Here is a 12,795-nt window from a genome sequence, read left to right as displayed (position 1 = left end):
AGCTGTGGCATGTAGAACTTTCTTTTTTTTTTTTTTTTTTTTTTAATTTTTTATTTTGATGGAACTCATGCCCAAATTGGTAATACCTGGGTGTCTCTACAAAGACACCAGAGCTGCCAGACAGTGGTAAGATAATTATATTTTTATAATATGTATTAATATGACCTTCTGCATCAGCACTGTAAAGCAGGATAAAAACTACTCTTTTCCCTGTCACATCACTCAGGCAGTCAAATTTTGGTTCCCAAGCTGTTTCTCCACACACGAATGTACTTCAGTGTGGGCATAATTTTCTTTTATTTGTCCTGTGTAGACAAACCTTGTATGTCGCTGAGATGTGAAGCTTGCTCAGGAGTCTCCTCTTGACTCGGAAGGAAGTCAGTAGTATCAATCTAGTTTTCTGTGGTCAGTGTCCACTAAATAAATAGGCTAAATGACTAGCCAATAGGCTGAAAACACTAAATGAAAGATAAGAATGAGCAGGGCATGGGGTCAGGTCTTATTTTCCATATGATTCTTCTAATACTGAGTTCAGGCAACTTGCTGGCAATTCTTTCATTGATACTACTTGTGTTTATAGCCTAATGGAGCAATAGAAGACTTCAGGGGAAGGGGATTAGCAAACCAGTAATTTTCTGAAGCATCAAGTGAAATGAAACACTTTTATTCCATTTATGAAATGCAATTGGTTCATTGTAGTGCAAACAAGCTCAAACATCACAGCTTGCAGGAAATAATTCCCTCAACTTCCTACTTTCAGAAAGTTATATTTTGTCCATTGAATTCTAGTTCAGTTAAGTTCACAGCAAGAGCTAAGCAAAGGATTAAAGTTCACTACTTCCTATTCATGACTGGCCCTGCTAAGAAGCTGCTGTGAGGTAGTGTGTGAACATCAGGCTGGTGTGTTCTGTAGTAGCTGTAGCCAGAGAAATCTATTTTTAGGCTTTTAGATTTCTGTGGGTGTGTGGCTCAATTCATTGCATGCAGGGCTTCTTCCTTATTCTCAAGAGATTTATCATGTATTTCTTCTACATTTTCTCACAAGCCAAGTCACCTTCCCTTGAACCTCTGCGGCATGATGTGGCCAGAATGTTCAGAAAAGCACCTTTTCATTTAGGACACAAAGTTCAACAGTCCCAGTAGCCAAATTTGAACCTATGCACCATATTTGCTCTTTAAAGATACTTAGGTATGAAAAGATGTAAACTGGCAGCTAGTTCAGTTCTCAAGATCTTTATGGTGCCTTACTCATGAAATCATTGCATAGATACCCAGATATCTTTAAGTAACCTTGAGTGATACAGACATCTAAGTCTCTTACGGTTTTGGTATTTGAAGTTCCAGTACTTGGTACTTAACTTACTTCCGCTACTTTGGTAGTTAAAGTTCATGGCAGTCAATGAAATATCTGTTCTCAGGATCTTTGGTCCTAATGTTCAGTTAGGCACCTAAGTATGCTTAAGAGCTGTTAGGTGTCCCACTAGGTGCCTTTCCACATACTTGTATGTCTAAATATCTTTGTAAATTTGTCTTTCAGTTATATTGTAATAGGAGAACTTGGTGCAAAAACTAGCATGCCAGAAATTTTTATTCTGTTTCCAACTGCTTAAACACTGGCATTGCTCTGACAAGAGTTTAAAAAAAGCATTTTGAGCATTGGAATGCAAATTAACATACCAAGCAATTAAAGTCAATTAAAACAGGATGCAGTGTAATTAGAAACAGTTGTGTTCACATTTATATTCAGAGAGGTTTGATGTGTTGAAAGAAAAGAAAACAATTCAGGAAACTTTTAATGCCTACAGATGTGATGATGATACTAATAATGGCATTTGATTTCTAAAATTCCCCATCCTCCCTCACCTCATGAGCTCTCGAAGCATGAGAAAATGAGCATCTGATGCACTGGATGCAATGGAATTAAGTGGCTCAACATAGGGGCAGACTCAAACACCACCTACAAGTGGTGGCCTTCTCTCCTCTCTCTGAACACAATACACATACCTGTTGCAGTACAAGAGAAGCTTGCAGTTTTAGCAGCCTCGTTACCTGTATGAGCACTAACACCGAAAAATTGCCAACAGTGTCAGTTGGCTCAGGAAGGGTGTTATCTTTCCCATGCATGCTTCCTTGGTATCTCTTTCATTGTTCTGGATATCTGCATTAGTATTTATTGCCAGAAATATTGAGCCAATTGCACTCTATTTATATCCTCTTTCTTCATGGTAACCAGAAAGGAAGGAGAGTTCTCATGCCTGTAAAGCTGAGGCACAACTATCCTCATGATGATAAAGTATGCTAGAGGTTGTGGTTCTAGTACTTGCAATAATGTTAGTACGTGTGGATGGGCTGTGGAAGACATTCGGAAAAGCAAACGGAAAACTGTGAAGTATAGCTCTTCAAGCCTGGATGGCTGCTGTGGGATTACAGACTACTGTACAAGGGTACCTCTACCTGACCTCTCTTGGGCATAGAGATGAGTGGTTTCAGCTCTTCGTTGGTGGAGCTGAGTGAGGAAATACACCCAAAGGAACCTGGGAAGAAATCTGCCTCTACGAAATTGCAATCTGTTTATTGATGTAAAATATTTCAAGGCAGTGGCAGGATGCACAAGACAGCAGGCTGTAAACCAGTATAGTTAATGAAGCATGATGCAATGAAATGTTATTCTTTAATGTTATAACAGATATTCAGGTGCAATATGTTCCATGTCATCAAATGTATATGTCTGCTGACTATCCTCTATTAAAAGCAACTATTGATTTAAAAGAAGTAGAGAAAAATAGCTTGCAAAGAATTAAACACAGAAACATGAAAACAAGTTGCTGGCTACTCCGTCCTTTCCACCGAATATGACTCAGAGCAGGACCATGTCCGTTCTGTGTGCATGTTTCTTTCTTCTCATTAACTGATGATCCATTTTTATTTGAAACCTAAATGTGGAGAGCAGTCTCTTTGAGACAAGGTCTATTTGAACTCAGCCAGTCATATCAGTTTGCATTTCCACTAATAGTCAATGATAAAAAATGTAAGCACTGGGGTAAAGATTTCCGTTTTGCATTTTATTGACCTATGAGTTCATCAATTCAGGCTGCTGAGACCTATAGGAATATAATGGTTGTCTCCATTTCCTGGGAAAATCATGGCTTGTATTTTCGAAAGGGATAAGACACCTGAAAGATATATAGATGCTTACCTCCTGGTAAGGTGAGTGAGAGTGAAGTGTGTAAATAATGTCTTGGGCAGCTGGACATGTTTGAAGATCTGCCATGTGATTTTAAGTTCCTCCATTTCTGAGCGTACCAGCTGAGGCACACATGAGATGATTTCGTGTTTGGGGTTAAATACTCAGCATGGTCTGAAAATCAAAATTCAGTTCATTAGTCATGAAAATGTGTTTGAGAATCCTTCGTGGGTGCATTCTCTGATGTGTCTCTTTCATTTACATAGCCATGAGACAGGTAATGAACTTTTGAATTTAAAATGCGTGTTTTTGAGGGCTATACAGGTTATATTTTTCACCAAATGATTTTCCCCTTTCTTGCAGCTTGTTAAGTAATTTTGACTTGTGCAAGGCATATGTATAAGAGTACCATCGCATATTAGGATATTTTATACCTACTTTGCACAGGCAGAAATGGCTATAGAGAATTATGGAGAGTTAAGTTCAAGGTATGTTATTATTTAAAGGAAATATTTATAGTGACTTGGAATTTATCATTTAATCCATCTCCAAGTTTGAATATCTATATACTGCTCTCAGGTTTGTGATTGTAAAATGGGATCAATTCTGCTCATTTTTTCCTTGGAAAATGTGACTTCTTGCAGGTTTCCAGAAAAGCCCAGTTGCTCCCCATGCATAGAGCAAACTGATTTCTGAAAAAAACGTGGCCATATATGTGAAAACAGAAATTGCTGGGCTTGAGCACTTCAGAAATCTTGCCTGAAGGTGCTTTGCGTGATAAGGGTACTATAGCAAATTGCAAGGAGATATACATAGCATTTAACCTTTAGGCTTGATGAAATGTTTATTCTTCAAACATAGACATTCAGGCAAAGCAGTCTTAGAGATGACAGTTTAGTAATGACTAGGTGACTGAAAATTCATTGCATATGTTATAGAATATATATATAATGCAATTAATTACTTGCCATTGTGAGTCAATTTTCCTGTATCTGTGTTTGGAATAGTATGTGGTACGGTGTACAGGTACACTATAGTACAGTGTCTGGTCACCTGTCACAGAGAGAGAGGAAATAATATACTTAGAGAACTTCCCAGTCTCTCTAGAAAAAAGTGTTGACCTTTCCTACAAGACATAAATAGTTTAGAAAGGAATATGTTCGGAGGACAAAATTCACCTGCATGAACAAGGGCATCAAAAGCACTTTTCCTCCAGAAAAGGATTTGTTTTTTATCTAATAACAAAATGGATGTGGAAATAAGGTGGTTTTGTTGCAGTTGGAAGAAAATATTTTTCTAATGTTTGCTGCTTCTTGCTAGGTTGTATATGTAACAGCCACGTTCCCCTACATCATGTTGATGATTCTTCTGATTCGTGGAGTAACGTTACCAGGTGCTTCCGAGGGGATAAAATTCTACTTGTACCCTGACCTTTCTCGACTGTCTGACCCACAGGTAGGACCATGGTCCATGTATTTATTTTCCTCTCTGACTGGGAAAAACTGCAAGAGTTTCTTGATTTTAAAGTTTGAATACAGGTGGTTGCTGGATTCATTGTTAGACTTGGAATTGTGGATAGGGCTTTAAAGTCATCGCTGCTTACATGTGTTGGAATATGTTATTCTTTTAGTAGAAAAGTACCTTGGTTAATAAATCAGAATTTTCAGAAGCATTCAGTTGCTGTTGCTGCTTCTGCCATGGAGGGAGGGGCAAGAGCATTGCCGCTGGTTTCAACGGGAACAACTTTAAGACTTATCCCTTTTATGGTTCTTTGCTCATTCCAAATCTACATCTTGGTCAAGATTAGTAGAGAAATTAAACGTTCGGATGATTGTTGTCTTTGAAGCAGAAGTCTCTGTATGCAATCAAGGAGGAATGAAGTACTCAAACCAGGAACTGTGTCTTTTTCATTGTTTCCAGAGTAGAGTTGAACATGGAAATACTGGATTAAGGTGACTCTTTTAGTGACAGATGAGTACAATAAAACAGTTGTTATATATCATTTGTCTGCTGTCAAAGAGGGAAAATGACACAAGCTCTACAAAACCTGACAGGTTGCAGACGGCATTTTACTTATCTGGTTTGCCAACGTAAAAGACATTATACAGTGTTACTCCTAAGGCTATTACAATATTAAATGGATCCTGAGGTGGAGATAGAAAGGAAGTTTGGGAATATTTGTCAAAATTAATTGTTTTCATCTGCTTATGGAAAATGTGTCAGCATAATTTTTTTAACCTCTGCTTACTGAAAATGTGTATTTTTTTGTAAAAGACAATAGAGGGCACCCTTTAGATTACTTCCTTGAAGTGTCTGAAATGACTGACTCATGTAAAGTTCACTTTAAACAAGTAATATTTCTACAAAAAAACCAGCTAGAGAGAAAAAGGTTCATTTAAAATATTGAAAATTCTAGATGAAACTTTAATCATGTTGCCACTTTTGGACTCAATAATGTTTCCATCGTTCGATGTCAGCATAGATGGGAAGCGAAAGAAGAGTTGTGGAAGTGGTGTTAGAACGTCAGTGATGTGTTACGGCTTTCCAACAGCTAGCTTGCTTAGAGGTGGCCTCAGTTCACCTGAGAAATTAGCACAGTAACAGAGAAAAACAACAGGATTCTCTGACACGCTCCCAGTTACTTGTTCGCAACACATAAGACTCAGACTGTAGTACATATAGCAAGCCAGTCCAATTTCAGGTGAACCCCATGCGTCTTACCTCATTTTAAGAGACAAGAAATTTGACTGTGGTATGCTTAACTGAGAACATGGTTGGCATCTGTTTATTTTGTCTGGTTTTAACTAGTGTTTCACTAGTGCTGTGTGGTTCTGACAACTAAAGTTACCCACTGCCTTAACAGAAAGTGTTCACTGAGTACTCTTTTCTTGTACTACACCATGATGATTCCTCCACCTGTGAAGTCTATTGACCTCGTATGAATAGGAGGTAGTCCTGCTGCTTAAATGTTGATTCCTTCACTTGTCCAGCGGTGTGTGAGAGGCCTGTTAACAGGATTTTGCCCCGCTTGTGGATTTTTCACATGCCGCTGACACCCTTGCTTCTGTTTGTTATTGAGGGAGGGCATGCAAGCTTAAGCAACATTATTGTCAAGCTACAAGGGGTTTTTATATGCCTATTTACTGTACTGTTTCCATTTGTAAAGAAATACATTGTTGCCATGACGATTTCCAAAGCACATAATATTAGTCTAAGCAGCCTGTGAAGTACAAAGCACTTAAGACACGTGTGCATGTATCTGTTTGTCCCATACATATAGCTCAGCTGATACTAGAATGTCTTTTGGGAAGGCTTAATGGATTGCTTCAACAAGCCAACTTTCTCCTCCGTTTCAATGAGACTTTAACTGATGCGTTGCCGTACTTCAGCCTTAGTATTTTAAGCAGCTTTTTGTAGGAAAGAAGCTGAAGTAGAGTGGACCATAATAGAGATTGTGGAACACTAATACAGGTAATTTAACTGTAGTATGTGTGATGAAATGGTTTTAGAGAATTATTTTTGTGTTGAAAAAAATGTTGTTTCATTGAAATTGAAATATTTTCTTAAGACTAATAAATTCAATTTTCAAAGAAAGATTTCTGAAGTCTGGGTGGGATCTCTGGTCAATTTTCAAGAAATAAAGGAAGTTTTGCCTCTCAATCTTAAAAATAGAATTTGGCACAACTCGTTTTATTAAAAAAAAGTGAAATGGAATTAGTTCAGCTTTATTGGAACTTTTAATGATAACAAGATAGATATATAGACATTTTCCATTTTATAGAAACATAGAATTTAATGTTCAAAAGCACAAACTTTTGCATTTTAAAAAAAAAAAAAAACCACAACTAAAACCATTCCATAAGCCTCTTCTCAATTTGTTTTAGAGATTTTTGCCAGGAAACAAATATAGGACGACAAAAGTAACCTTGACATTTGTCCTTCCAGTTTTCATCTTTACTCTTGTTTATTTGGATTTATTCCACAATATCAAAGCATAATGCATGTGTACTAGCAGAAGTTGTTTTCCTCTTCAGTTGGAGGTCTGTTTAAATAATGTTCCAGGGAGACTACTGTGTCTGTATTAGGAGAGCAGTATTTGAACCACAGTGCCAACTATGTTTACTGTGGATTAAATAAATTAAGTTTCTCTTCAAGGCTTACTTTAGTTTGAAGTTCTTGAATCTTTTTGTCTTTGTGTAATTTGCATTCCATGGTTCGTTATAGCTTTCTAAGCAGCTATTCATCTGTCTTTTCAGTTCCTCTTAGCTTTCAAGTGCTGTGTTCTCTATTTAATTTTTATATTCTATCTTTTCACCAGACTGAATCCTCTTGGTCTGAAAATGCCATCTTTTGTCCTGTGTATCTGTAGAGCTCATACCAATCACTTTTCATTATAATAGTAGAGTACTATACTTAAGCTTCAGAAATGCTTTGTTTCATCAACAGTAAGGTCTCTATAGCCTTCATGCTCAAATTGGCTTGAAAGATGTCCCTTTGCCTCAATCTGGAAGATACAGGTGCTGTTTATAGCTCAAATATGGGGTCTTTCACAAGTTATAACTCACATAAAAGAAGTATTTTACAAAGTTAATAGGATTGTTTTGGTTTTTGTGTGCAAGTCTGACTCAGAATATGGTTCTGGTTGTCCTGCAACAGATCTAAGTCACTTAATATGTAATTGTGCTTGTGTGTGGTACTCACTGCTCCTTTTTGGGGAAAACATTTGGTTCTTCATAATGGGATTTTCCAAACATCTGTGCATGGAAGAGGTGAAATCGGTTAGGGACTAGCAGACGTACCAGTTTGATGGATCAAGGAGCAATATTATGGTCAATGATCTGGAAAACACACGCATGTAGATTTAAACCCTGCTGTAGCAGTGGATTCTTAAAATGAGGAGGAAAATAAAAATAAAGCCGCCTTGTTTGTTGTATGCTTGTATGCTAATAACTGGCTGAGTTACTGTTTTTTTTTATTAAAAAATATGTATTGTTTTAATGAAGATATTCATTATAGCACCTGTAGGGAGGAACATGTCAACATAGTCAGAATTGCACTCTCCTCTAAACAGTTGGTGCTTACCAAAATCTTGAACAAATTTAATTAATCTAGGTTTTGTGACTGAATTGCACATGAGAATACATTTCTATGTGGAAAGAATACAGGTTGTACTTTATCTCTGGTAGACTCTCATGTGAATGTTAAGCATGATAAATGAATGACAGGGCAAATTACATATAAGGCAAAGGAAAATCTGATCTATCATAGTTAGGATTGATTTTAAATTTCTCTGACTTTTAATTTGGAGTGAGAAAGTGTTAAAGTTGCAATAAAATTTCTGATGGCAGAAACATTTCTACAGTTCACCTCTAGTAGCTGAGCTATGAGAGTTCAACTATTAGGTAGTCGTGACTGCAGAGCTTCCAGATGTTTTTCTATGGGTACTCCTGCAATGGGTAGTCCACCCAGTTTGAAAATGTCTTCCAGAAGGACTTCTCTCATAAATTTCCCTGGCACTGAAATTCGATCGACTGCCTTATAGCTCACTGGATCTTCCTTCTTGCCCTTCTTGAAAATAAGTACCAAAACATGAATGCGCAGCAAGCATCAACTTAACCTGAAAAATGCCTTACGCTAGGTAAGTCTTACAGTACGAAGATGACTTTTTTTCCTTACGTTGCCCCCTGTCTCAAATTTCTTTCTTGCTGTATTTCCCTGTGTGGCACTTAGCCTAAGTTTTCATGATCTGTGTGTTTACAGAGAAAGAGAACATTTTAGTACATCGGATATCTGTTTTAGGGAAAACACTTTTTTTTTTTTGGTAGAAAATCACTTCGAATAAATGCATGTTAATTTTTTTCCTGAAAATTGTAGTTTTCATTAAAAACTCCTTAATTTTCACGTTAGCATGAGTTTATTTTGCTAGTTATTCACTCCTTCCTGAACATCATCTTAGTATGTTTGAGCATATACATAGAATTATGCTTTAAAAAAAGATGGTATTTACCAAAGCTGTAAACAATTGCTATCCAGTTAGGCGAAGTATAATATATATATGTGTGTGAGACATTTGTGAATACTCTATAGGTGTAGAGATAATAATATTTTCTTAAATCCCGTTCTGAAAATCCAAACTGGAAAAGCATTTGAGAATTTATCTTCCTTTAACTTTTTATTTCCAATGTTTAATAATGCAGAGTTGTTTTAGCGATAAGAGCTGCAGCAATAATGCCACTCTGATCCTTTACCAAGAACTCTCTTCTCAGCAGCAGCAGAAATAAGCCAGACTGATTCAATTTTACTCCATGCAGCCTTGGAAGCAAGCAACTATCACAATTGTATCGCCACCTTGAGGCCGAATGAAACCCATGTTTTCAAATAGAAATTCTCTCCTAGCTTTGAAAGCGGAGGAAACTGTTGCATTTAAACAGAAGTGTTAGGGCTCTGTTTTCTTAAAAAAAAAAAAAAAAAAAAGTAGAAGAAATTGTGATTGCATTTTGGGTGGTTTCATGCTCAGAAACTGTACAGATTCCGGAGTAGTGGGTTTTAGGCCTGTACTGCATCTACCTCAGCATACTGATCCTTAAAATTGAGACCTAGGAATTTTTATATGTTGGCAACAAAATGATATCTAATTGCTGGAGAATTTTTTGATGCTTTTGTTTGGAATGTGACAAGTGAGAAACTTGCAGTCTAATGAGAAACTTACTTCATAGGATGCATTCGATACTGGATGGTAAGCCTAGTTTTTAAGCATAGCACTTGGAGAAAGGGTTCAGAGGCAGGTCACATGTCCTAAATCTTACCAGCCTTTTAATACCACTAAGTTCAGTAATACCTTCAGTACTTTACTGCATTTTTGACTGTTATAAGAGTTCCTGCAGCCATTTAAAAAAAAAAAAAAAAAACAATTAACTGGGGAAAAAATAGTAGTAAACAGGGGAGGAAGATGTCCAGTTCCCATCACACTCACGCAGTTCTGTTAACAGCTATGGAATTTACTCTTCTTTTTCCTACTGATTTCTTCCCATTCTCTGTATTGTTTGCTTCATCAGGTTTTCACTTTCTGAACCAGGCAGTTGCAATGCCCACGCATGTGAGTTGCAGTAAATTTAAAAAGAGTGAAATGCCAGAAATTTGTACAAGGGCCATAGGTATGAAAATCCTTAGCTGAATTTACTATCTATATCTACAATGCCCACGTTATGCATGTATCTTTGAACAAACAGTCTTTGTTCATTTGATATGGAAACTAAATTTCAAATTGTTCTTTCTATGAAAGGAAAAAAGGTATTGCTGCTGATTGTGAGGCTCTTATGTTGCTGTTAAGTAGTAATTCCCTACCCAAACTTATTAAATTTGAACTTGAAAAAGTATTAATTCTTCTCAAAGTCTGCTGTTCACACCATCATTACAAATTACTGAGACTTTAAATTGTAAAGGTAAGCACAGGATATAGGCTGGTATGATATTTAGAAACATTTTGCCCTACAATGCGGTTTATAATCTCCACAATGAGGAACTATTTCATTTTACTAGGTACTATGGCTTTTGCATTACAGATTGTTTATGTGGTTTTAAAGAATAGGAAGACCAACAAATTACTGTAATGCAGTGTTCTTGCTGAAAGGGCAGAGGTGCTTAACAAAGCCATAAATCACTCCTGGGATGGATACTATTCCCATTTTCCCCAAAGAAAGACTGAAGGCAAGCCTGGGAGCACATTTCATTTCCCCTGCTCAAAGGAACATACATACTGCTCTCTCGCAGTGACTCTGCACTACAGTGATTGGGCACGTACATCTCAAAAGGCGTGGGCTGAAGACATTCAGGGTCTTCTCCTATGACAAAAATTACTCTCTGCGATTCATGGAACAGCTTAGTATTTGTTCACCGCACAAGTCATTACATTGTGCAAAGATTTTAGGTATATTTAAGTATGCTGTGGGAAAGACCCAATCTAAATTGAATACATCATTGCTAAACTGTTGGTGTATATGAGTGAACATGACATATACCTTTTTATGCCTCAATATACTACTCTCTTTTTTTCAACAGCATAATATTGTGACTATTAATTTTTGTGTAGCAAATGTGGTTTCAGAAGCTCAGTTATTGCTTTGGAGAGTTATTTCAAGCCCTGAAAAAATAGTTTGCTGCCTCCTCCCCATGGTTTTTCCTTGTATTTCTTGCTATTGCTACACAAGCAGCAGCAAGTTGAGCAGGCAAGAGCAGATTTTGGCAGTTAGAGACTTGTTGAAAGAATGGGGTCATTTCATAATTTCCATGGGGCTTCTAGTCCACATGAAAGCTCTTCCAGCTATCCCTGCCACCCCTTAGCAACCTTGGCAATGGAGAGACATCATCTGAGTTTCAGGGAAACTCTAATTGCACTTTAATATTAGACTTTATGGCTAGTGCGATATGCCACTGGAGGGAGACAGGATCCACACATTAGCTCAACCTGTTGGCATAACAGGGAGAGGTTTTTCACTGTTTACAATGATGGCACCTGAAAAGAAATACTAGATAAACTTGAAGAGCCATTTTGTGCATAAGTTAGTTAACGTTCTCAGGAACATTGAAGGAATTAAGAATACTATCAATGACTCTAGCCTGTCAGCTGCTGTAGAAGTCAAGTCTCCTAGCAAGAGAAAAGCTGTTGTTAAAAATTCATTTGTTTCAGATGAAATTAAAAATTGGTACAAAAAATACTAAGTGATATATAGATAGTAATGAGGAGATAATAATAAGGGACCTTGTGCACAGTCAGGATAGTAAGTGAAGCAAATAAATATTCCACACTATTTCTGGGACAGTCACAAGTGGGTATATGATGCCATATAAATAGAGGCACTGGAAATATGTAATTATTTTAAAAATTGCTAACGGGATTCCTGTTAATCCTGTTATTCCAGAGGAATGAGAGAAAAAAGAAAAAAAGATTACTACACTAGTGGAATGATGTGCAGCTTGCAGAAAACCTGTTATTTACAGTTTAAAAAATTGAGTGCTCCTAAAGATTATTCTTTGAAGACCTGTACAAAAAATGCATTCTAATCCCCCAGATGTTTCTGAGACTCTTTTTATTTTCATCCTAGAACAGGAATAACAGTTGAATTCTCAAAACAATCCAACAAAAAGAAGGTTGGGCAAACATCTGCAGAAAAGTAGTAATGGCTAAAGTGTATTGTGTGCAACCCACAAACTGCCACTGGAGAGATGCCATGCTGCAGGGCTTGACTCTGAGCCTGGAAAGGTCTCTACCTAAGGCTTTTACAGTAAATGGAGTTGGGTTCACAGACATTTTTTCCTCAGAAGGAGCCTCGAGGAGATTGGTACTGAAGTTCTCCCCTGAAGGTATTCTCTGAACTAATGGAAATACAAAATGAGAAGGAGGCAGAAAGGAACAGAAAAGGTGCCTTCCTCCAGGGTGGTATAAGGAAGTTGGGGACTGCATTGAGCTGTGGGCTCTGTAGGCATCTTCCAAGTACATGTGCCTTACTGCTGCTCTTCCCTCTTCCTACCATGCTTTTTGTATCTGCTAGCATATAGTTTGTATGACACTTGTGCATACATATGTGATTTATTTGCAAGGGCAGTGTGCGAAA

General features: G+C 37.3%; 1 protein-coding gene across 1 annotated transcript in view; it reads left to right on the top strand.

Annotated features, from left to right (window-relative positions):
* Positions 1-12,795, top strand: part of SLC6A11 (solute carrier family 6 member 11) — a 109,163-nt gene that overhangs the window by 47,871 nt on the left and 48,497 nt on the right. The window contains exon 6 of the mRNA XM_075513644.1: positions 4,505-4,639. Within this exon, the coding sequence (XP_075369759.1) occupies positions 4,505-4,639 (135 nt within the window). The remainder of the gene's footprint in view (positions 1-4,504; positions 4,640-12,795) is intronic.

Source organism: Mycteria americana, chromosome 11 (assembly GCF_035582795.1).
Source record: "Mycteria americana isolate JAX WOST 10 ecotype Jacksonville Zoo and Gardens chromosome 11, USCA_MyAme_1.0, whole genome shotgun sequence".
NCBI classification, from domain to species: domain Eukaryota; kingdom Metazoa; phylum Chordata; class Aves; order Ciconiiformes; family Ciconiidae; genus Mycteria; species Mycteria americana.
This window is presented reverse-complemented; position numbering and strand designations above follow the sequence as displayed.